The sequence below is a fragment of the Saccoglossus kowalevskii genome, chromosome 7, assembly GCF_978046115.1.
Source record: "Saccoglossus kowalevskii chromosome 7, keSacKowa6.1, whole genome shotgun sequence".
In the NCBI taxonomy this organism is placed as follows: domain Eukaryota; kingdom Metazoa; phylum Hemichordata; class Enteropneusta; family Harrimaniidae; genus Saccoglossus; species Saccoglossus kowalevskii.
The window spans coordinates 21,725,494-21,752,272 of NC_140647.1; the positions used below are offsets into that span (position 1 = coordinate 21,725,494).

At 38.1% G+C, this 26,779-nt stretch overlaps 2 protein-coding genes across 4 annotated transcripts in view; one reads left to right on the plus strand and one right to left on the minus strand.

Annotated features, from left to right (window-relative positions):
* Positions 1-12,985, plus strand: part of LOC102806964 (sorting nexin-13-like) — a 60,926-nt gene extending 47,941 nt beyond the window's left edge. For all 3 annotated transcript variants that reach the window (XM_085501298.1, XM_085501297.1, XM_078013047.2), the window contains 4 exons: positions 6,377-6,522; positions 6,667-6,735; positions 6,998-7,110; positions 7,783-12,985. In XM_085501298.1, coding sequence (XP_085357424.1) covers positions 6,377-6,522; positions 6,667-6,735; positions 6,998-7,110; positions 7,783-8,687 — 1,233 coding nt within the window. In that variant the 3' untranslated portion in view covers positions 8,688-12,985. The remainder of the gene's footprint in view (positions 1-6,376; positions 6,523-6,666; positions 6,736-6,997; positions 7,111-7,782) is intronic.
* A 1,501-nt stretch (positions 12,986-14,486) lies between these two features.
* Positions 14,487-26,329, minus strand: LOC100371637 (PAT complex subunit CCDC47-like). The gene is made up of 13 exons (XM_006822045.3): positions 26,239-26,329; positions 23,821-24,060; positions 23,425-23,538; positions 19,341-19,468; positions 18,871-19,102; positions 18,665-18,766; positions 18,054-18,161; positions 17,637-17,722; positions 17,358-17,416; positions 16,618-16,727; positions 15,485-15,652; positions 15,293-15,349; positions 14,487-14,750 (listed from the first exon to the last, which is right to left on the minus strand). The coding sequence occupies exons 2-13, from the start codon at positions 24,055-24,057 to the stop codon at positions 14,742-14,744; spliced, it is 1,410 nt and encodes a 469-aa protein (XP_006822108.1). The 5' UTR covers positions 24,058-24,060; positions 26,239-26,329; the 3' UTR covers positions 14,487-14,741.
* Positions 26,330-26,779: the final 450 nt, after the last annotated feature.

Genomic DNA, 26,779 nt, shown 5'->3' on the forward strand with positions numbered 1-26,779 from the left:
CAGCCAGCTAGGGTTCATCACGCGGTCACGGTACAACGGTAATGAATTTATCCCTGTGTCCGGCCTCGGACGTGGGTTTTGACTCCCTTCTTACCGACCCACAGGTGTCCCCAGAGGGAACCGACCCTGTCATGAGACGCACGTCGAACACGCTCCCTCTCACATATTTAAAGTGAAAGGAGACGCAGTTCGCTCGTGTCGAATACAGCCAGTACTCCGGGCGGTCCCTCAGAGTCTTCCATCCGTAATGACTCGGTGAGCCACGCTTTTGGGGTGATACAGAGTATCATCAATTCCAGTGATACGATGTAAATACCCCCACCCTTGATCCTAAGGCGACCACCTAAGATTATTATTGTGCTCGCCCAGGACTCTGGAGACCTCGGAGGCACAACGCACCAGACCCTAGACCAGGCGACACTTTTACTGGTGGGCCACCGCACGTCTACGTGCGACACCCCCTAGTGTCACCTGGCTCTCTCGGCCGGGGCCACTACTGTGCTACGAGACGCGGCCTTACGAGACGCGCACATGTTTTCGCTGACAAGCTGAGTCGGGGGGTGTGGTACGTCCCCCACCTCAGCGACACAGACTGGACATCTTTGTGGGGGGGGGGGACAGGCAGGTCACAACTTAGTGACTACTTCAGGCCTTGGGGAACTCATCTCATGGGAGAAGAGAGCACCCCCTTCGGAACTGTCGTACCGATGGCCACATATCCCTGTCGTACACAGATTGCGCCGGTGTAGTCCGGTTTGGAGACAGCGGGTGGCCGATCCCTGGACCTTTCCAGGTGGTGACATCCTGTTACGGGATACCGCTGAAATCTCTATCTCCCCTGTCAGTTTCCCCCTTTTGGGCACTGCCAGGGGACTCCCGCAAGGCGGAAGCAATCAGACAGGAAGTAGCAGTTTGCTGGGAAAAGGCGTCATACACAGGGTACATCAGCCGGAACTAAGTCCAGGCTTCTATCCAAATGTGTTTGTAGTACCAAATCTACAAGTGGCGGGCGTCCTGGATCTAGGCAGACTGAATCAGTACGTGCTCCTCGATCGGTTCCACGTGGAGACACCATTCAGGGTTCTTCTCTCCATCCACCGTTTTGATTGGCTAGCCCCCACTAGATTTAAGCAGTGCCTACCTGCACAGACCGATGCACCCATCGAGTTGCCATATCCTTTGAATCGCCCGGCTGGGCTAAGTATTTGAATTTTGGGTGCCCCCCCCCATTCAGGTTAGGCACAGCGCCCTACGTGTTCACCAGAGTGATGAAACAGGTAGTGCTGCTGCTACACCAGATGTCGGTATACCTCAATCCGTACCCCGACTACTGGTTTCCAACAACCCGGGCAAGGGGTTAATAGCCAAACGCGACAGGCTAACACAGGATTTACTTCACCAGTTAGGCTCTTTAGTAAATCGACAAGTCCCACCTCGACCCAACGCGCAGTTGGTGTCCCTGGGCATGGAGTTTTGACACAGAGGTAAGCTTGGCTTAGCAATTTCAAGCGTGTAGCTTAGCGCTAAGCAGCCTAGCCGAATGCCTAGTCAGCGTTCCCTCAGTGTCCCTCCGAGAACTAATGCGGATCATTGGAATGATGACCTCGGTTCGAAGGGACGCTCCCCAGGCCGCACTACGCAGCCGCCCGGTATAACGCTTGTTATAATGCCGAGCTCTCTTATGGGAACTAGATAGACGGGTTTCGTTCTCGGACCAAGTGAAGGAAGCCCTGCCCTGGTGGTCGTCACTGGCCAACCTTGGGTAGTGGGGCAGGGGCTGCAGGTATGACTCTGGTAACAGATGCCCCCCCCAGGGTTGGGGAGTGCATCTATTGGACGAACAAGCCCAAGGATATGGCTACCGCTTCAGTTTCATGACTACCATATCAACCGGCTTGAACTAAGAGCAGTGTACTTAGCACTACCACGCTTTCTACCCATAGTTCGAGACTACAGAGTCTTGCTCCGCACAGGCAATGCAGCGGTGGTCTCCTTCAAGAAGGAAGGGGGGACGCATTCCCCATCGTTGTCAGTCCTAGCGAAGCAAATCCTCCTTTGGTGCCTGGAATACAATGTGGAGCTAACCGCACACCACCTTCCAGGGGTGAGTAACAGTCTGGCGACACCTTTTCAGGGCGGCTCCGTCTCCAGAACACTGATGGCTGATACCCCAGTGGGTAGCCTCCAGGCTGTTTGGCTGTGGACGGTCCAAGGTTGGACCGGTTTGCCGCACAACGGAACACCAAGCTCCCAACGTACGTAACACTCCTGCTGACTCAAGGAGCCTGGGCCAGGGTCGTGGACCCACTTAGTTGTGTACGCCTTTCCTCCCTTCCTGCTAGTTCACCGGGCACCGGAGAAAACTTCAACAGGTGCACACCTGCATATTATCATTGGTCGCACCCAATTGGCCAAACAAGGCCTAGTTCCCACTTCTGTCGGAAACGATAGTCAAAACACCAGCAGTGCTTCCGGACTTCCGGACCTGCCGTCCCAACCAGACGGCGCACTACCAATGAGCCCAGCAGGTATCACTTACACGCATAGAGGCTCTCAGTAGACCCGCACATACGAAAGCCTTATCTGAGCGGGCTGCCAACGTCCTGGCCAGGGCGAACAGGGATCCCACCAATGCGGCCTACATTTCTAGGCTGCGAGCATACACGGGTTGGTGTAGCGGAAGGGAGATTGATCCATATCATCTCTCTATTGGCCAGGTAGCAGGCTCCTTCGTCCACCTGTTTGACAAAGTGGGTTTGTCCTACACAGCGATCATTGGCTACAGGTCGGCCTTGTCCCCCACCATTCAAACGTACGGGAACAAGACTAGCTGATTGTTCTATTATTAGGAGACTATTTACTGCTTTCCAGACGCTGAGACCCCATCCAAGGAAACTGCCCAACTGGGACTTGTCGGCTGTGTTGTCCGCTCTAAGCAGACCGCCTTTTGAGTTTCTCCGATCAGCACCACTCAAATTTTTGATGTCGAAAATAGTATTCCTACTGGCTCTCGCCTCAGGTAGGCGTCTGCCAGAGCATGGGGCATTGTCCTTCTCGTTGTGCAAAGACACGAATCAGGTTTCTCGCCTAGAATCAAATCCCAGGACACGATCCTCTCCCGATCATCATCCCATGGCTGTCAAATTTTTGTCTGCCCGGAGGGTCAGGAGGAATTGCTTCTCTGCCCGTTTCGAGCACGGAGTTGCCACCAAACCGTACTAAGGATTTGGGATGGGGCCAGGCACATATTTTTGTGTTATGGCCCAAGCAGGCAGGATAGACCGGCCTCCCCAACTTCCATAACCAGGTGGTTTTCTGCGACTGTATTTAATAGGGAAGAGTAGGAAATCAAACTCGCGGTTTACCGCGGTCATTATCGCGGTGGTGGTGGGTGCTCGCCGGTCGACCGCATTTTATGCAAATTTATGCATAGATTCCATGACCCCGGTTTACCACGGCCGTGTGCGGTAGGCTCGCATGGCAATTTACACCCTATTGTTAAGACTATGAATGAACACAATAGACTGGGAAACTAAAGGTTACTTGCCGCCAAGTTCAAATAATAAAAATCGAGTGGTACCAGAAGATTGGAAAAATCGTCTCTATTAGTTCGCAGAAGAACACTATTTTATTTTCACGAGTCTTGGTATAACATCGCAAAGCAACCCAGAATAATGTAGACCCCACATAATGTAAAATAATATCACATTATTTTGAATTTACATCATGTATAGTCTCAGGATTTATTTTAAAAGATTAATGTTTCGCGTATACCAATATAATGGGGCGAAGTATAAACACTCGATGAGAGGCCGCAGTTTACGTTACCTCGAGACCATGCACTAAGTAGGAAAAGCAAGCCAAAGTCGAAGAGGGAGTGTCACACACTTGGTGCTACAATACATACTACAACAACTGGGTGATCAGCGAAAAAAATAGCGCACTTCTTGGTGAAACTGACTAATCTAATAAACCTTGGCCCAAGTTTAACCCCAAGTCACGTGCTGAACAAGTGGGTTGTTACCTTGGTGACCATTCGCGCTCCGCGCGTTGACCTTTTTATTATACACATCCCATTACGCAAATTGTTACTGGCTCTGCGTTGCCTACGTAAAAATGGTTACCGTTCTGGTTGTGAATATTTCACCATTGCCGACGTGATAATGCGTTGCCTTCGTAATAATTACGCAAACTTATTTTCCATTGTTTACGTACTGGCTGTGAATATTTCAACTTTGCCGACTTGATAATGCGTTGGCTTCGTAATAATTGCGCAAACTTGTTTTTCATTGTTTACATACTGGCTGTGAATATTTCAACTTTGCCGACTTGATAATGCGTTGCCTTTGCAATAATTACGCAAACTTATTTGTTATACCCCTGTCGACACCTCGAGTCAGGCTGCTATCACCCTTTCTATTTCAGTAATTGACGGCCTGTAGGTGTTATTAAAGTTGTCACCTCCAACTGATTGAGCGGGCAATTAAATACGCGATAATACCAGACTTAGTTTTTCTACTTTAAAACTGACGGCAAAACACAATACAATCGTCCGGAGCCATCGAACTACGTGACTTAGTCGAAACCGCGACTTACTGCCTCAGAGACGGGGCCACTGAATAACTGTTGTTGATAATGATATTGTAAACAAACACGCACACACAAAACATTAAAGCCAGAAAAGTCAAGTCAAGAAACAACATTTCAAATAATAATAATTATGGTTTGACATCTATATCATTTTGAAATAAACTAAATTTCATGTAAATAAAATCCATGCGTTACAATTTACTGTAATTTCAAACTCGGGGCAGCGTACTTTGAACGCAGAGTATTCGATCGCTTACATTTTGAGTGAAAAAAAACAAAACAACGTCAGGTACTTTTGAACTACGTGCGGTTGGCACAGTAACGGGCAATGACCTCAGTGGTTCACACGCAATGAAATTCTAATCGAGCCAGCTAGCGTTATCGTACGGTATCATAAACTCAATAATTATTTATTCAAAATGCCTTTCACACTCACGAGTACCATGGAACACGAACATGTAACAGAAAAATAACGTCTTTTGTTTAAAAAAGATTCTGTCAACCAAGAATACATGCGCAAGGCAAGATTTATGAAACGAAACAGAAAATAATCATGTCATTGTCAGTGCATCGCAGACAGCCTGACCTGTTTTGATTAGTTCGCCCGTTTCTCGTTTGCTGGCCATTTTTTCTGGAGTGTGACACAAATGGTGAACATGATACTGCCAAATCAATCAAGAACCAGGATACGGCTTGGATACGCTGAAACTTTGTAAATCACCCTCTTTTCAATTGTAAACTTTATTCCAGTGTAATAAAGGTATACCTACATGTACCATGAAAAATTGTATCGCATCACTTTGGAAATTTACGCTAAATACATGTACTAAATACTAAACAAGCGCACATAACGTATTCATTTACAGCATCGGGTTTTAAAACAATGACTCGTGGAATCACAAAGAAACTGTTAAGTACGTATTTCACACATTACCGAGGACCACGGTAGAGAACGGTACAGCGGTAGAGACCCCTAATTATAAACAGTCCGCGGCTCTCCTCAGCGTTCTGCGGTACACCGCGGTAATGACTGCAGTGCTCCCCTGGAAGCTCCCAGGTCCCGCTTTGCGGCCTATGCCCTCATGCAGAACTGTTTCAGTCTTTACTTCGAAAGCTTACTACCCCCCAGAATTGGGTTAGGGTCTAGCTTTCTCGGGCACACCGAACCCTGTCACCGTAGCAGCATTTTGGCTTCTTGCTCCGGGGACAGCACAGGCAAGGTAGGACACCACCCTTTTTTGGGGGGGTCTTAACTAGGGTGTTGAGTGATTATTTGTAGAGTGTTTCATCCCGGACTGGGAAAAGACCTTTCATCCCTTTTCTGTTTGCTCGGAAAACCCGCCACCTATCGGCGTCTGACTCTGTCTACAGTTCAAAATAGTCATTTTGACTGACCGGAGTCTATGGTGGGTATTTGAACGTAGTGAATTTAGGCGAGGGTTCTCCAAACCCGCCTATTCACATAATTCATACCCACCATAGTTCAGCGTTAGCTAGCCTAGAAAATAACGAGATGGTATGACTGCAAAAACACATTGATTTGAGTGGATCAATATCAAATATGTTTGAGATGAGGAAATTAAAAATTGGAATTATTATTTTGGTATCTAAAGAAAGGCGAGTCTGCAAAAATGTTGGTGAACGAATAATCACCTAAGTAATGTGCACTTTATACATAGGTTGCCCATACATTATACCTTGAGACTGCCTGAAACTGATCACTATAGGTAGTCTTTATGTAATACAGGTTTGACTGTATTTGTGTATGGTTTCTGTTTATCTCTAGGATGATGATAACATCCCACTTAGAATCATGCTGTTGCTCATGGATGAAGTTTTTGACTTGAAAAGTCGTGACCAATGGTTGAGAAAACGAGTTATAGCATTTCTCAGGCAAATCTTCAAGGCAGCATTCGGAAACATGCTTAATAGGTAATCTGTTCATTTGCATTGGATGGAATGAACTATTCATTTATAGCAGTTACTTTATGGTTAGAAAATCATGTTTTTTGTTGTTTTATAAACTTATAAATATAGCGCGATAATATATAAAATGTGGTTGTATTTATATTGCAGTAAAATTGTTGACTATGTAGAGTACACTACTTCAGCGGAACAAGTTGCAGAATACGTTAAGGTCTTCAGGTTGGTACTTTATCAAATTTTCTACGACTATACATTCATTCAACTTTAATGGTACTACTTGTCCAGCACATTCCTCGCACCAAGTGCATGCCAGTGATTGCTATCAAAAAATACCAGCATTATCGCACATGTCCAGTACACTTTACTATAGTACCAATGACAGAAGGCCACTGCTCCACTAGTGCAACAATACTGTCTTACCTCCCTCCCTCCTTACAAAATATCTGTAATTATTTTCATCTGCTGATTGATTTCTCACTAGGGATTCTTTTTGGCCAAATGGTATTGAGGCTGAATCATCACCAGAAAGAGATCACATGACCAGAATGAGAACTAGGGTAGTTGCAAAAGCCAAACTATTATCCAGTATGCCGGGTAAGTGATATTACCTTTGGTCAAACCAACATCAACAGAAGAAGATCAAACTAATTTTGGGGACTGTAATGATTTGAGGCTATGACGTTTAGTTTAGTTATTTGCATAATGATATTGATACATTGTCATAGAACATCTCGTGAGTATTTAGACTCAGTTCCAGGCCTAGCAGTTGAGCAATAAACACCTTGGCTATAAGTGCTCCTCTCCAGTGCGTTATTCTCCTCCCGGATTTGGTGACAAATACTCACTTGGTCCACTCTACCTTGAGAAGTCTGTTCTCAGTTTACATAAGTGGCAGCGGTTAAAGTAAAACGAGGGAAGAAATAAGATGTTCCATGACAATGTATCAATATCTATAATGCAAATAACTAAACTAAACGTCATAGCCTCAAATCATTACAGGGACACATTGATATTAATAAAAAATGCAATTGCCTTTTCAATTTATTTTATTAAATCATATAAATTGCTGTATGACAATTGGACATCTTAACCCCAAAAAATTAAACAAAATGTATATACGATACTTTCTGCATTTCTCCTAGTTCTAATATTGTAATGATCTTAAGTCACTCATAGCAAACGAGTGAGCAACTCTACTGGCAATATCGCCATTTTAGTGTTCAAAATAATATGGCAGTGATATTTATGTGTGTATAATTCCAACAGATGAAATGAAGAATTTTATAGGAGCTGAAACAACTAAGAAAGGTGTATTGAGGGTATTTGAAATGCTCCAACATCAGACTTTAAACAAGAGGCTCATGTACGTCTGCTTAGAAGGAATGCTAGAAACATTGTTTCCTGACAACAAGTTCCCGGAAGTGTTTACTAAACTGCACTCAAGGTCAGTGAAGCTGAGGAATAAACCATCAAGAAGGGGCGTCTTACAGAGATCAGACACCCAGACAAGAGGCTCTCTGGATAGAAGTAACTCACATAGAAAGAAGGTTTTAGAAAGGACTGAGACAAAACACAAACGCAATAATATAAATGACTCGAAGAAGCCAGTAGAAAAAGTGGATTCAAATAAGAATACACGAAAAGGGAAGCAACTTGACAGGGTTGATTCCAAGGATGATCTTGTTGTTGGCAGAAAAAAGAAGACAAATCAACTGGATAGAACAGATTCTGTGAATAGTCTGGATAAGAATGAGTCGCTTAGTAAAAAACATGTGGGAACAGTAGAATCTATGGATGAACTTGCTGATGATGATGATGATTTAGAAAGGCCAAAACAGGTAGAGTGCATGGATGACTCCAGTAATAAACTCAGCCGGATTGAATCACAGGATCACAGTTCATCAAACAGTACTGACTCTCGAGACAGTGACATACTAGAAGGAAATGGCACGGTATCGGAGGATTACATGAAAATAAGGCACTCAGATGATAACATCAATTCCAGAAAGAAGCGAGCCAACAAACTGGAAAGAGCCGACTCTGAAACATCACAGATGACTGAGTCTTGCAATACAGAAGATCCACTCACCAGAAACAACTCTGACAATACACTGAGAGCAACTAAACGGAGACACTATAGTGAAGGTGATGACACACGAGACAAGCAATGAAATACTTATAATGGTTGCAATCAAATTTGGTAAGATCTAAAAAAAATAAGTGTCACGAAATAAGTTTATCAAGAGACACAAATACTTTGTTTGCTCCTACTGTACAAGAGATGGCTGTTGATGTAATGGATTTAAGAATGGTCGTTCCGTAAAATTTGCCTAATTACTCTTTATAATTGGCTGTTTTAAATTCTGAATAAAAAAATGTACCCAAAATGTTTTTTAACCTATAAACATAAATTTTTTGTTTTTCGTCCTTTTCCATTCAAAAATGGCCACCACATTGGATTTAACATGAAAAATCAGTCATTGTTTCTATAGAAACAAATTTGGGTACATTTTATTTTCATTTGTCATTTGTCAGGATCCTTTCCCTCAAAATATCAAGCATTTGTACTGCTTTTAAAAATTGACCGGTGAACTGCGCGTCCATTCCTAAATTCAATATTCATTCACATAGATAGCATAGCACATTTCCTTTATGAAAAAAGACACCTGCATTAAAGGATTACCAGAAACCAAATGTTGACAGTTCATTTGTAATGAAAAGCTCGTTATTTATATTGCGTGTTGTCTTGTCACATGTTTTTATCCAGAGAAGATATCAATTTTGAGATATGATATTATTGTATTATCGATATCTAGAGACGTTGTCAGTTGCTCAGTGGGTGTTTTGATGATTACTGTTGTTTGGCCATATACATTATAGAGACAGGAAAATTCAACTAGGACAGTCTTGATGTTAACTTGCAGGACCACCTTTAGATAGATAGGAAAGTGTATTTTGTTTGTATTTTGCTCACCCATGTCATTTACACATGTTGAGTCCGACTGACTCGTAAATCATGATTTTCCAGTTCGATCTAGTTATGGCAATATAACAGACTGTTTTCATTTTTTTATATAGATATTCTGTTTGATATGCATAGCAACGTATTAGGTAATTTAAAATAGATGCAGATAAATGCTGCCTCATGCTGCTTTTACATCTAGTATAATATAGATTACTTTCCTGCATTTGAATGTTTATACTATATTGGCCAATACTTGCACTTTCGACCAAATTGACAGTCTGTGTCTTGCCATGTCATCAGACTTTTTTACACGGTGACCTCATTTCTGTCAGTGTTTGTATCATGTTGACGACTGAGTCAGCAATGATATACAGACTCATTGTACCAGGGGTATATCTAATCTCCATATAAAGAAGTATAACAAAAGTTATTATAGAAGCATGGGACAGATAGGACTGCTATTTGCCACATCCGTGCTTGCGTCTGTTTTACCGGTACTGTCTGTACAAATGCAATTATGACTGGCTTGATTGTTTGTTCTTTTTTATACAAGACCAAATCTGTGATTGGATGATCTTACTTGCTCAGAAATGGTGCCAAAATCTGACTCTTAAATTTATTTATGTTAGTAATCAATTAGTAATGAATTTAAAAAGTCAATTCAGTAATCTCAAAATATCAAACCGCCGAAATTTAATGTTGATAGAAATAATAATTATCATGCAAAAGGATTCAGTGTCTAATTAAAACATGATACTAATTATGAGTTTAACATTAACAATTCTAGCTGTTAAATAATTTACATGCTTATTTCAACTGTATTGTATAAGAATGAACTTGATACAATAGACTTACAGTACATCGTAAGTGCTAGAGTAATGTACATTTATATCTAATATTCTTGCAACAGTATTGGTTACATTTGATCTTGCATCACTCAGTGGAAAGTAACAAATCCGTTTCATTTATGTTTAAATATAGTATTTACATTTTTGTTTTATATCAAATGAGGCTTTTATTTCTGGCAGCTTTAATGTTTATCTTGCATACTTTTCTGTGCATATTTAAATAAGGGCAGGTTAAGGTATAAAAGTTGCATAGCTCATTTTTCAGTGTCGTCAAAGCATCAAGAGCAAGTTGTATTTTTTGTGTGTGTGCTATCAAACGTTTGTTTTTATTCCTGTTTTAATCAAATGAACCCAAAGCAATTATCTGCCTGTATTTGCCACTTTTACAGGATTGTTGGAGCATGTGACTATATTGATTAAGATGATGTCTAATTCTCCGATGGTGTTGAGTTCAGTTGACACACATGCACACACTGTACATAAACTGAAAGTAGAGAAGCGCAGCCATGAAGATCATACTGTGGGTGTTGTTACATATATTTAACATGGACATGTGCTTTTTATAGTAGTTAGCTTATATATTGATATTTATACCACTACAAAGTGTTTCACAGGGTTCAAACTTAGCGACAGTCTTACATTCATAGACTACCAGTTACAAGTATTCAACGTAGCCCACCGAATCCAAAATCTGTAAGCCAATCTAAACATCAGTGGTTTGTCTCCACAGTTAACACATTTTTACATTGATCTGGTAAAAAGATTATGTGGACATCATAACTTGTACGTCGAGACATGCATGTACAACCTTGGGTCATGGATTTGTAATGATGGATTGTGCTGGCAATCCCAGACGCTTATTAGCATGAATTGCCGATACCAGTACGTGTATGGTGCACAAGAATTGAGTATGTCAATGATGAAAGTAATTATATAAATAATAAACTGTAGACTTCTGTTTAATGTTCAAACTGTTCAAATAAGTTGCGTGTTCTCTGGACCACAAACAAAATTATTGAGTTAAGTTTCAATTTTAATTTTAGCTTTAGAGTATGCAGGGTACTTCTTGCATTCTGTATTAGTCACTTGGTAGTCCGTACGATACGAACAATCTACAACAGACAGAATCTTAGCAACATAGTTGATTTTAAATAATTTTTTTAATTTATTATTTTTTTGTTGTAATTTCATTTTCAGATCACATACCTTTGAGTGCTGTAGTCTAACTGGCATTGTCACACTGTCATTCATGATTATTTTATTTAAATTTTTGTCAGCACTATTTACTGTTAAAAAGCTTAATTTATAATTATTTAATGATGGAATAATTGATAAACTGTATGTGTACGAGTCTTGTTTTGGTGTACAGATTAAATATTTTTACTCCATAGTTTTATATAAAATGAATATAATGCATGTTCTGTGATCTGCAAATTTAAGCTGTATGTTTCCTGTTTATTATAATAATATTTGCAGTAGTCGCTGATGTATAATGTAGTTTGTAAATTATAGTACAAGGACAGGTGATGAAATACTGATTTTCTTTAAAGCGCCACAGTCGTAGCATGTGCTATAATTGTAAACAATGTATTTTACACACATTGTGTACGCCACATGGGACCCATGTCAAATATGACAGTGCAATGGCTTTTGTGCTTTGAAGGCTTGGATCAATTTTTTGTTTTTCTTTGGTCACAATTTTTTTTTTTGAGGAATGTTCCTGTAAAACTAGAACATCAAAATTAAGGGAAACCAATGTTTCTCACCTGCCCATTTCATATTTGCCGAACTTGAAGTCACATACTTAATATTTCTGGCCTGTATTCTCGCAACTTTTGTAAAACAACTTGCACCAGTTTTTTTCAAAAATGTTTATCTTGACCTATAACGTGTGGTCAATGCTATATATTGCTGTTTCAGGTTCAAGGGTTAAAGGTTGTCCAAGCTAGCTATATACTGTCTCATAACTACGTGTATTTTAGAAAGTTTTATTCAGTCCCTCTGAATAACAGTTTAAATAAAAAATAATCTTCGCGAATTGGAACAAAAATCACAAATGAGCATAATTGCCACGTGTTATATACAAGGCATTCACATGAAATTAAACTTTAGTTTCCACAAAATTAGCACCAAAGGCAAGCACAATCATAGATTTGTATTTGGTGTTATTTCAGCAATAGTTCCACTTTCAACATATGCATGTGATAAACGCATAATCCCACAATATTTTCTCCTAGGAGATACTGTCCCAGTAGCAACTCTGGTGGTAATCAGCGACTGATGTCAACCTAAGAGAAATTATCAGGGGATTTATAGATTGAAGTAGTCTATTATTAGAAATGATGGTTTTCAAAGTCAATTTTCAGAAAAGCAACAAGAATTATATCAATACAATGTAGTTGAAATTATGATTACAAATACAAAGTACAGTGTTATTTTCTGTATTAAAATGAACGAAATTGTTAATGTATTTTAATGCTGGTTTTATGTGACATGGTCACGTGTTTAAAGTGTCGTCAATGTTTTAGCAAGCATGCTGCCAAAGATTTTCTTGGAATAAATAAAAAGCTGTTATTTTTGTGCAAACTTGAAATATGTATATATTAAACTGTATTGTGATGTTACTTTGCTATAAATGGACCAACTATATAGTGCATATGGCAGTCTTGTTTGTTTTTTAGTCCCCGTTCGGACGCAGTCTGAAAACGGGGACTTATGTTTTGACCTCCGAGCGTCTGGACTTGTATCTTAGAAATGCCTGGACCAATCACAATCAAACTTTACACATACATCATATTATACATATGCACGTCAATTTGTTTCACGATCTGATTCAAGATGGCCGAATGGCTTAAAAATCAAACATTTTTCGGCTGTTTAAAGATGGATTTTGTTCAAAATTGGTATATACGTTAGACATTATAGGACCTTGATGCAAATATTTTTTTTTTTCAGATAAGATTCAAAATGGCTGACTGGCGGCCATTTTGTTTTAATGAATGTGGTTCTCGTGCCATATCTCTGACTAGCTTTCACTGATTATGTTCAAATTTTAAATATTCATTATATATATCATGTCTGATATATTGGTTTGACGATCCTATTCAAAATGGCCAAATGGTGGCCATTCTTGTGCTAAAAAATCATCAAATATCAAGCATTTCTGGATGGATTTCGTTCAAACTTGGTACAGACTACAGGTTCCTGATGCACATCATTTTATTTTTCAGATCGGATTCAAAATGGCTGTCTGGTGGCCATTTTGTTTTAATGAATGGGCTTCTAGAGCCATATCTCTTAAATTTATATTCAAATTTTATATATTCATTATACATCATGTTATACATGTATTCAAAATGGCCGATTTTGAATGCTGTTCCAGAGCAATCTCTCAATATGGACAAGTACTTGTTTGACGATCAGATACAAATGTCAATCATTTTAATGTTAAAAAAATTATATTCCAGCTATATTACTATGAACAAAATTATGTGTCTTAAATTATGCATTTTTAACTACTAAAATTATATTGTAGGCAAAAAGGCTCGCTTCCCCTCCCCGAGACATTAAAATTATGTAGATGGTGGTTGCAGTTCATTTACGATATTACAAAACTTTTGGACATAATACTGTGGAATACTTAATTTTCGCTGAAAAGGCTTTTTGTATGGAATTTATTTTCACTGATTTTTGATGAGCTTAATGTCAAATATAGGAAAAAAGGTATATTCGCTGGATTTTATTTTCACGGAATCATCCCTTCAGCGAAAATAAATTCCAAGCGAAAATAAAGTATTCTACAGTAGTTGATGGTGGTCTAAGAGACTGTCCATATTACTTAAGAGTGTCTGAACAAACTTTAAAATAACACAGTAAAACTTTTTATAATTGCTCTTGTTATCAAACTGGTTTATATATAGATTAGTCAGTAGTAAAATAAGACTAATGTCTTGGTTTATATAATGCAACATCTCCGGAGCACCTTATTTTTGTGTCCATGGTAAGTGCACATACTTGTAAACCATATAATTTATTGTTAAGCAATTGTGTAGTATAAATCATTAGATTAGGGCATGCAAGACCAGGAATGGAGATAAAGGGAAAAAAAAATTTCTTGAGAAAACCAGACTGGAGAAGTAGCAATAAATACACACAACTTCATACAACCAGCAAAACACTGATTGATGGGACAAACATGCTTTATTTTTATGAATCGATACAGTTAAAAAAACTACATGCAACTTTAGTAGTGCAAAGAAGTTAGCTAATAAAATGACATTTTATATAAGTAATTTACTACAAATGTCAATCAGTGTTTCGAATCATCGGTTTAATTAAGGAAATTCTTTTAGACCGGTTGATATTGCATTCCCAATATGCAATTGGTTTTTCATGGTACATGGGCACTCAACTCAATACATCTGAAAAATAAAAGAAATAAATCAAAATTAAGATCACCTCCATATATATGACAGTTGGGATGCAGAGACTAAACAGTACAGAATTATTATACACTGAAAATAAAAATTCATATGTCCATGAAATATTAAGAGCACATTCGAATGTCTTTCTTATTAAGAAAATAGTATCAAAACAATCGGACTTGCCGATTGAAAGAATTCGAAAATGTACACCAAAATTAGTGAATTAAAGATATTATCACAAAATGAACAAATCCACATGTAGTACTGCAATCTTGAGGTAACAAAAAATTCTGAAAATTTGTATATTTTAGGACATGTTAAAACCAATTGAAGGCTTTTTATATCTTGCAACCCCTGTTATGACAATTATATTTAGGCTATAATGAATTGAAATGGTGATTAAAAACATGTGATGTTTTTGAACCAGCACTTCTCAGAAAATGTGACCTATCTTACAAAAGATTGCCCAGGTTGGAATATCAGACAAATATGGTAGATAGGTAATAAAGATGATCAATATTTAATAAACTAAGCCTTACTTTCATTTGCTTTACTTTAGGTGCTTTCTTCTTCATTTCACGGCGATGTTCACGCTCCTGGTTAAAAAAGACATTTATTCAAATTTATACATTCCAATAGTCATGATACAATTAATTCCATAAAATCTGAATAAATTAATAAAATGACTGCACAGATCAAGGTGCAAAAAATGGAAATAGAATGTGACTGACCTCCCACTTCCTTTGTTTGTCTGGATCTTCTTCATTCATCATCCTTTCCTTCTCTGCTCTACGTTTTTCCTCACGACGTGTCTGTGCTGCTTCTTGTCTCTGACTGTGAGACGCTTTAAGGAAAGACTCTGCTACTTTGGCACGTGATTTCTCAGCCTTCAATTTACCCTATCATAAAATTTGATCATCACATAAACAGGCATATATTATTAACTGCACACAACATAGCATCACACTGCCAAGACAGTGATATATAAAACCCTGAAAATATGATATTAATAGCTGAAGCAAAAATTACATGCATGTGTCCGTCCGTCCACTACCGGTATTTGGGCCCAACATCAACAGGCAAATAAAATTTGATGCAGAAGATCAATACCCTTTCAATACCACAATCCTGAGATAGATCAACTAATTTTTTTGGCTAAAACAATGTTATTTCTCCCAGCAATTCAATCACCTAACAGGAAATGACCGTCCCAGATGCTTTCAAGCCACCTTGATATTTCTACTTATTTACAATAAATAAAATAAAACTACAACAACCCCCCCACACACACACAGAGTTTTACAATTATGATACCACTTACTCAAACCCCTCCCTTAATAATTCAACTATTTAATTTTTTTTAATTCAACAGCTTCTGAAAATGACTATTTTTTTCACTGTTCAACCAAATAAAGGATTACAATATACACATAATCACATAACCCGACACATGTGACAGTATCGCTTAATTAAATGCCATTTTACATTGTCAGTAAAACATGCGTTTTCTCAGCTTAATTAGCCTTCTACTCATGTCTACTCATGTCCACAATGGCTTATTAGCCTTCTGTTCAAAATACTACGTGTGATAACAAATTTAGTCACAACTTTCTTGAGTGAGCCTTCTGATCAAAACCTTAGAGAAAACTGAGTCGAATGCTGGATGTGTTGTATGTGCAGGAATTTTTTTAAACAAGGGAACAGGGTGCAGCGCCCTCATGCGCCCCCTTACCCTGGGGAGCAGATCCTCTGGCAACCATAAAATTCTGATTGACCAGAGATCACATGTGGCCACAGTTTTCAGCTGACCTGTCTGAAAATTAGTGATTTTACAGTAGTGAACAGATTGCACATGATTTCTCACCTCTTTGGTTAGTCTGAAACGTTTGACTTTATCGATACAATGCATAACTAATTTCATCATGGGTTCAGTCTTGCACATATCAACTACCGACGTATTGCCTTTACCAGGAACTGCAATAATAAAGATTTACAAGGTGAGCATACATAAACACTGCATCGTATTCATCTCAAGTTATTTAAAATTATGTAGTTTTATTTTTTATTAAAACTGTAAAATGTTCAGGCAAATTCAAGTACTGAGAACCACTCAGCTTTGTTGCACATGCGATCACGTAACAGAGAACATTGTTCTCCTCATTTGCATGCAAACAAAGCTATCAAAGTTAATGAGCTGTTAGCGTTAACACACTGCCAACATGCATTAACGAGGCTTTGGCACGGTCTTAACGCAACATTAATGCAAGTAAACGCGTTAGGCAAGCAGGTTTTGAGCTGAACTGTATAACACAACTACATATGGTAATAACAAATCAAACAGCCGGTTGTAAATACAGTCTTTCAAATAGATGTACATTATTCCATTTGGTTTCTGATCAAATGTGAGGGGAAAAGTATTCATTTAGGCTTCATAGTAATTATTAGTGTGGCTATAAAAAGGCAAATTTGTGAGACAGGGCAAGACTAAAATTTACACTTGAAGCAGATACGACTTCAATTTAGTTTCAATTCAGACAAACAATAGAATATGTAATTCTCGACAGTGGGGGCAGTGCATACAAGATCAATGTACAGTTGACTCACCATTAAAACAAAAGATGAGTACTTTCTGCGTAGTTGGCATCTTGCTAGGTTGACCATCACTGGAAAAGAAATCATTGTTATTCAGTGTATATTCAACCTGATTGTGGTGAACTGTGCTTTTTTATACTCAAGGGTAAGAATATCTCAGAAAAAAAATCTTTCTTTTTGACCACTGGGTGCATCATTAGTCATGCACGCATGTATGTATGTACATGTATGTGTGCAAGCATGGCAGGTAGATGGTTATGTCATCATTATAAAATATGCTAAAATACTTACTCAGTACTTATTTTAGCTCCTGAGTACTGATCTGAGAAGTGGAAATAGTCAAACATATTCTCATAGCTATTCAAACAATTCACTATCTGGATATTAGAAGAGAGCCAAAAATTAATGAGATTAAGATTCATTCAACACAGTGTAACATCTGATCACATGTCTTGGTATATTGCATTTAATACTTATCAGCTCACATATACTAGTACTTACGTGGATCTATTTTGTATTGTGAAAGGTACTGGTATTTTGTTTGTACAGAGAAGTCAAAGAGCCATTTTGTGAAGGTTACAGTGATTATCTGTCCACCTAGGGGGACGGATGATAATTAAAACTGAGACATGGAAAATGCAAGTCATTTGTAACTGGTGCGTCAGTTTTCACGATAGTGCATTTGAGAATCTAGAAATGAATACTCACTTTACTATCCAGTAAGCCATTACAGAGTTCTCCTAGTTCACTAACTACAGCTAGAGAGGAGGATAAATTATATTTATCACCACTACGTTTTTCAGGACAGTAAACACTCTAGAAATAAAAAAAAACAAAAAAACACTGGCCTTTTAGATGTAACTGTGTGATATGGAATCAGGGGCTTCACAAATACATTTAATAGCAGGCCATCATCCTATAACAGGCCAAAAAAAAATAAAAAGGCTCTCGGCAGTGCGAAGAGCTACAGCGAGACTGACGTATGTGGTAGAGGGCCAGAAAGTAGACAGCTAATATGGGCTTGTAGCAGGCCATATGGCCGGCTCTTAACAAAACCCCTGTGGAAAATTAAAAGTTTGCAATATATGTGGGCTATTTGTACACCATTGATAGTAGATTTGATGAGCCTAGACAGCAAAAGATGACATTTGAACCTCGTTAGCCCACATTTAGATGAATAGCTTTATTTTATATTACACGTTTCATGACAACAGTACATTATATACTAGCTGTATTCTCAATACAGTCATAAATAAAGCATCAGGGATATATAAAATTAAAAGTTATAATTTAGAATCGTTAATGTCTCAAAGACTTACAATATCTTGTAGTTCTTTCTGTAGCCTAGATGCAGTTTTTTTATTTGCCACAGCAAATACAAAACTATCCATATCTTCAGCATTCATGTTCACAGTTATTCGCTGAAAAAAGTAAATAATACAAGTTACCATGACAATAATGTATACACAAAAACAATATTGTGGAATAGTACGATGAAGTCATTACTAGTTTTTTTGTTACTTACCAACTGATCACACGCTGGCTTCATAAATCTACTAATTACATTAACTAGATCTTGTCTTTTTATAAATTTCAGCTCTACAAGCATTCCTTCACAGCATTGCCTACCCGAACACCACAAGGCATAAAGATTTTCACTCTCTTTCATCAGCACTCCTGATTGCACCTCTTTGGCTTGTCCATCATCTCCCACAATGGAAAAATTGGATTCTAAAAGCTCTTTATGTGTTTGTAACCTGCAAAGCGTACAAAGAATTGTGGGTATTATTATGCATTCCATAATCTTAAACTATACTGTAGTAGTCGTAGTATAAATTGTCCCCCAATGAAATAGAACGTTGCACACTCTGCTAAAGAATACATATTGTGCATGATCATCAAGCAGGTCAGTCAGGCTTACTAGCTAAAAATAACATTTCCATACAGTACAGAAAATATACATAAAACAAATGCAAATACCAAGTTTTTTCTTACCAAGCTGTGGCTAGTTTATGATTTTTAGTCTTGCCAGCTAAGAAATTTAAACAGTATGCTATAAGGCCACCAAGCATCATCAGTTCCATGTAGTAACTGTCCCAGTTTGTACTAAAATGGAGGGGTACCTAAAAATACAAATCATAGCTGTGGTTAACATGATAGAGGCAAGAACAAATTGTCTCATAAAAGTGTCATGTTCATGGTTAACTGCGCATGACATTACATGGTGACATCGCAATTTTATTCCTCCTGCAACGTTATAGAGATTTCTGTATTAGCACAAGCATTTTCTGCGATCCTTACAAGAATGAAGTGTGTGGATTGTGGTAAAACGCGTGGTACAACTTTATGCCAAGACAACCTTCAACTGTGCAAAAAATGTCAAGCAAATCGTTTTCCCGTAAGTACGAGTCCAAGTTCACCGGACAACATGGCGGCAAACAATGGTAAACAAAGGAACAATGAAGAGCAATGATCTGAGACAACACAGTTTGACAACATTGTGAAAACACTTGCTATAATTACAGCAAAGGTAGACAAAGTTAACTACACTAGAAACCAGTATTACTGATCTTTAAGCTTGCGTGAGCTATGTGAGTAATTTCTTTGACGATTTCAAAGAACAAATGACGGCACTGAGGGAAGAGAACAAAGGACTCAAAACAAGATTGACAAAAACACAGGATGAACTCTGCAACATATATATACAAGACGAAACAACATAGATATCTGGTATACCCAAATCGGAAAACGAAAAAACAGATGACATTGTTTTCAAGGTAGCGACCGCTGTAGCTATGCATATTTCACTACCGGATATTGACATTTCACACAGACTTCCACGCAGATCAAGATCGTAATCAAGAACCAGCACCAATTATAGTCAAATTTACCAGGCGCACAGTTAGAAATGAACAAGTCATTGAAAATGACACAGTCCCCGTTAAGTTCTCTTTGTGCTCGTCATATTAAAGCGGAGGGTTGTCGCGAGCGTGTCCTTGAAACTTGAGTTCCAAGTGTCTTATACAACAGATTGTTTATTTACGTCAAAACACACGTTTCGTGTTGTAGTAATATGGCCAAAATAAAAACAGACGTTATTCGGCCATCTTTGATCTGATTATGAAACACACTGATATGTATGATGTATGTGCCAAATACGAATGAAAATGGTACATAAATTGTGGAAATATAGTAGTAAGGCCAAAAAGTCAGATGGCTGTCAATCAGCCATCCTTGACCAGATTTTGAAACAAATTGTCATGGACATGCATCTTAACATGTATAAATTACATGTATGTGTCAAATATGAATGAAAACTGACAGAGCACATCCAAGGTACCGCATTAAAAAACAAAAACAAGATGCCTGCCAGTCGACCATCTTTGATCCAATTGCGAAATAAATCGCCATGGACATGTATCCGGACATGTATAATCTATGTACCAAGTTTAAATGACAACTGACAAAGCATGTTCAAAAAGCAAAATGGCTGCCAGTCAGCCATTTTGAATCGAATCGCTAAACCACTGCATGTGCATATGTCCCACATAAGGTACTAGTCACATGCAAAGAATGAACGGAAACAGTCCACAGGATTCTGAAATATGATGTTGGACAGACTGACGCACGGACAGACAGACGGTCGGACGGACAGACTCAGGAACTCACGGACAGTTGGGACATGTATCCTTACATGTATGATCTATGTACTAAATTTGAATGAAAACTGACAAAGCATGTCCAAAATACGACATTTTCAAAAAATAAGATGGCTGTCAGTCGACCATCTTTGATCCAATTGTGAAATAAATCGTCATGGACATGTATCCTAACATGTATAATCTATGTACCAAGTTTAAATGAAAACTGACAAAGCATGTCCAAAATACAACATTTTCAAAAAACAAGATGGCTGCCAGTCGGCCATTTTGAATCGAATCGCTAAACCACTGCATGTGCATATGTCCCACATAAGGTACTAGGCACATGCGAAGAATGAACGGAATCGGTCCACAGGATTCTGAAATATGACTCTGGACAGACTGACGCATGGACAGACTGACGCACGGACACACGGACGGACAGACTCAGGAACTCGCGGACGGTCGGGACATGTATTCTAACATGTATGATCTATGTACTAAATTTGAATGAAAACTCACAAAGCAGTTCCAAAATACGACATTTTCAAAAAACAAGATGGCTGCCAGTCGACCATCTTTGATCCAATTGTGAAATAAATTGTCATGGACATGTATCCTAGCATGTATGATCTATGTACCAAGTTTGAATGAAAACTGACAAAGCATGTCCAAAATACAACATTTTCAAAAAGCAAGATGGCTGCCAGTCGCCCATTTTGAATCGAATCGCTTAACCACTGCATGTGCATATATCTCACATAAAGTACTACCCCGGTAGGCACAGGGTTCTCCCCAGGGCTTTTTAGCGCCGAGGTCCGCGGCGCTATACCTGTGAATCTCGGCGCTTCACTTGGGACCTCGGCGCTATGTGTTCCCACCTCGGCGCTTGATTTCATATTTGACATGCCAATATCAGATGTGAAAAAGCTTTGTTCGCCACGCCGGTCGGCCCCGACCGTCACTCAAAATTAGTGACCACCACGGAAATGCTTCCGACGAGGACTATTGTCTGATTGTTGGTATAATTACGTACCGACCGACACGCATCCTGCCAGTCGTGGATTATAATTTATAAACAATAGACCTAGTCGCACGATACGTAGCGGCTAGTCAAATTTGTGGAATTAGCACCTCTTTGTTTGTAAGTAAATACTTTCTGCGATAGACACAGTCTTTAGATTGAAAGCTAAAATTATTTCAAAATCAATTCCACCTCGATATAACATGGTCAAATCGGAGTTCACGATCAGTTCACGCTACTCAAGAAAAAAACAACGTGTTTATTGCGTGATTTGGTAAAATACATTTGAACTGTTATCATTGCGAATCATGTAAAAACTCTTCTTTCAAGACCTAATTTACCTTTTAAAAATTGCAAATCACCTCTTTCGAAAGCTGTCATGCAGTTTTCAATTGAAATCGATGCCAACACATCGTGCTACGACATCGCTTTACTTCCGCAATGTAATTTTTATGATCACTACCATTCGGAAAACTTCGGGTTCTACCGGCATTACCATGCGGCATTTTGATTGGTTAATGGAATTCTTGATCCATCGGGTCAAAGGACACATGCTAATGTTTCACAAACATCATGGCGGGTCTGTTTTTTTTTTACCGAAGCCATCAAGTGATCACAAATAATCGCTCCCGATAAAAATAAGTCGGATTTTACTTACATTTCATATTAAAAAAAAAAAAGAAGTAAAATTTGTTGAGGAATTATTGCTATAACTGGTGTATAACATGGCCAAGTAAGTTATGTCACGTCGTAACTTTGATGATCGTTTTGAAGCTTTATTTGTTCGCTCATTACTGTAATTGTAAACGTTTTAGAAGTTGATGGTACGAATAATAAATTACAACAATACGTCAATTAATTACGTGATCGATTTTTTGAAGGAGAATGTTTTTGGAGTGAATAAAATTATGAGATTCGTGAACATAAATCTGGCTTAACGTTTTGAATGCGTTTCCTTCAATGTTTTACAAAACAATTAAATTGCAACAATAATGTATTTGTGTTTGTTTTTAGTCTGTAGCATTTGTATTTCGAGAATGTTTCAAACTCTTCTAAATTGTGAAACATAATGTGTTGATTCCATTAAAAAAAATATTTGCCCTGTGACTGAGCTCACTAATATTCATAATTGTAAATAAGTTCTGTTAATCAATGAAGGAAAGATATGTAAATGATATGCAAATTATTATGCAAATTAGCCCGGCGCTATGCATTTTTTCTGGGGAGAACCCTGAGGCACATGCAAAGAATGAACAGAATCCATCCAAGGGATTCTGAGATACGACTCCGGACGGACGCATGGACGGAGACCGAATTATAAGTCCCTGTTTTCGGACTCAGAGTCGTCCGAACGAGGACTAACAAGAGAATTGGTAATATCATATCATTTTCCACTTTATAGTACAGTACTCACTTTGGCAATTTTAAGATCTGGGACTTCTGATTTGCCTTTTGTACTTTTTAAATCTTTGTCAAAACCTTCAAATTCCTCTTCATCTTGAAAATGCTCAAATTCATCCTCTTCGTCCTGGAACAAACAATACTGCTATGTTATATTATTGCTCGCCTGATGAAATAATGATCAATTTGCAAGCAAATCAGACCAGACAACTGGTCATCAATCCATGTTTATTGGTGATGGACACGTATTTCCGGTTTGTCTATTTGACTTTTTGTGTGTGAAACACATACTTTATATACCTGTACTTTAAGTTGATATTATCTTGTAGTCAGGGCAAAATACATGGGAATGCCAAAGAAAACAAAATCCAAACCAACATCCTAACAAGTGGAAACTGAAATATTGTACCTCAATTGTGATTTCATCATCTTCAACTTCTTCAAACTCAGCTTCATCTAAAATATCATCTATTTCATCCTCTTCTCCTTCCGTTTCTATCGTTATATCCTCATCTTCATCCCCAAGGTCTTCAAATTCAGCAAAATCATTGTCTTCAATCTCTGCACCGTGTTGATTTTCAAAGCACTGAACAGTCCATGTACAAAGCACCAGTAGTACAACAAGCAACACTTGATAAGAAGACATTATCTAAAATTACAAAAATGTAAGAAATTGTTTTCACATTTATTCATTTCATGCGGTTAAGTAATTGGTAACTAGGTTTTTCTGCAATTCTCTGTTAAAGAGCGATTGTTGCCTCAACCATATTACATCAATACTGGTAATATAATACGCATAGCATTAAATAAAAACAAAATTTGAACAGGACCAAAACCAGAAACTTGAGGGCCAAGCAACAGAGACACTTCCTATACTTTGCTTACGGTATACTTCTACGCATACTGGGAATACATGACCTGGACATCCACCAACTCTTTACCAGTCACCAATATCATGTACTAGTATGCTTAGATTAGGGTGCAACGAATTATGTCACTTTTCCCATCAATGGCAGTATTCTCCACAAGCCTTTCAAGCACTGCAGGCCCACGCCACTTAGACAAACAGTCACGTCACTTTTGTCTTCCCCGTGATCTATGAAATCCTGTTCGCGATGTTTATTGTATTGTTTACAAGTGTCAGTCTCGTCTTGCACAACTTTAAAACAATAACATCTATTGATTGATTGATTGATACAGTTTACAAGAAGTTACCAAGTATTTTAAGGGTGTGAAGCCTGCAAATCCAAAAACAAATACTTGGGTAGTAATAATTTGCCCATTGCACGTAACAGCAACATGACAAAACAAGTCTTCACAAATCATAAAGCAGCGTACGTCAGGATGATCTATCCCGATTTGCTGTACTGCGGTTTATTGCAGTTTTTATTACGGTGACACTAATCATAAAAAAATTTAAAAAAAAACAAGTGAAATTAAGTCGCGTTGGAAAGAAAACTTTAAATAAATCGAAGCAATCTCACAGACTTTACAAATTTAACCAATAATAATGGTGAATAATGATGAATCAGTTACCTCCATAGATAACAATATATTTACTGACTGGCTGTAAGTATTTCAATTTTTTTTTTACTGTTCTATTTCAAACTTTATTTGACTTGATGCACACATAAAATACAATGAAGTAAAATTATATAAAATATATGAGATATAAAAATATCTCTTCTTTATTGTAGTTATTGTATCACAATGTTTGTTGGAGAAACTAATTATTATGCAAATTAGATGTGTTGTTATGCAAATCATTCAAGATGCTTAAATGAACATGTTTCACTATCATTCAATAAAATGTTGATTTTTGAGCCATCAATTCCACTGAATATTTTCATGACCTTTATACATTCACAAGAAACTACCATTACACATAGTCATTTATCAACTTATGGTGAACAGAAGTTGACGTTGGAAGAATTAAAAATAGGTAGTATCCAAATATAAATGTATATGCCTTGTATTATAAGATGAACATTTTAGCTGATATCTGATACTTCTAGTGATATTCAAATTCAATTTCTAGCAATGTGAAAGAATTCCTTTTGTACTCCACCCCACCCCTAACCTTAACCCTAACTGTACCCCTACCCCTAGCATTCCCCATTTCAATTGCTTATGCCCCTTCAAAAGAGGGGACATTTACAATTGAATATGGAGCTGGGTGAGAGTTAGGGGTGGGGGTACAAAGGGAACTCTTTTCAAGCAATCTTCGTAATACATACATGTATAAATGACAGCATTCTGCATTTCAACATTTCTATTCCATATTACAAGTGTTTTTTTCAAAAGATTGGTCGAATTTGACTTACATCGTCAATAAACAAGTTTAAGTTTCTCATATCAATACGTAAACACTACTGAGAAAATATTCTTAGCATATTGAGAACAGAATTACTGATTTTATTGGAATCCAGAGATTGCATGATTCTCAAGTATTAAATTACAAACCCCTTGTCAATAAATACAACGATATGCATCATTTCGTACTCGGTTCACTTGGAAACAATTATTTAAAAAGATTCATTTTTTTACATTCATGTGCTGCAGAGAAGAAACGCCCGAACTATAATACCATGAAATTAACCAATGAATGAGAATGCGAATACAAACGCAAGTATTGTTACCGTAAAATCATGCACGAATGACCGGCATTGATGCGGGCTGTAGACGCCGTGTTTAACAATGAAATTACGACTGAACGCAGTTCATTGCTACACGGGCGTAATAGACCACTCAGACAATCGTGCACATGTTAATGGCATTAGGAAAACTACAAATATTAATCGGGTAACGATAAAATATGCTTACTTACAAGAATTTCTATTCAAAACTCAACCACACGATCAGTTCAACATGGCGGATGACCCTTAACCTAGCCTCGTTTTCATTTCGCACGCAGTGAATTTTGGGTAATGGTAGTTGTAGGCTTCACGCCACAATTATCTCCAAGAGACTAAATTTGCAGATTTTTTTTCCCGCTGACAATACCTAGAAACTTGAGGAAGTTAGGGACGACGTCAAAAGATCGATGTCGGATAAAAAAACTTAATATTGGTCAAGGCGTCAGACTACATTCACCATTAAATACAAATTGATAATCGGACAGTAGTATTGCATAGCAGTTGGTTGTCGGGTGGGTGTAAAAAGATTTTACAAATGCACCTCATTTGACGCACAAATTTACACTCGAACCAAACCATTTTTCTGTTTTTTTTCCCTTTTCGGTTATTTCTGTTCATGATTGGATAGAAAAAAACAAACTACAAATACTCCAAGATTTTTTTGACTTCATTAAAAAATAAAATCGATTTTGTAGGATGGAAACTTTTTGAGGTCAACCCCCCCCCCAAAAC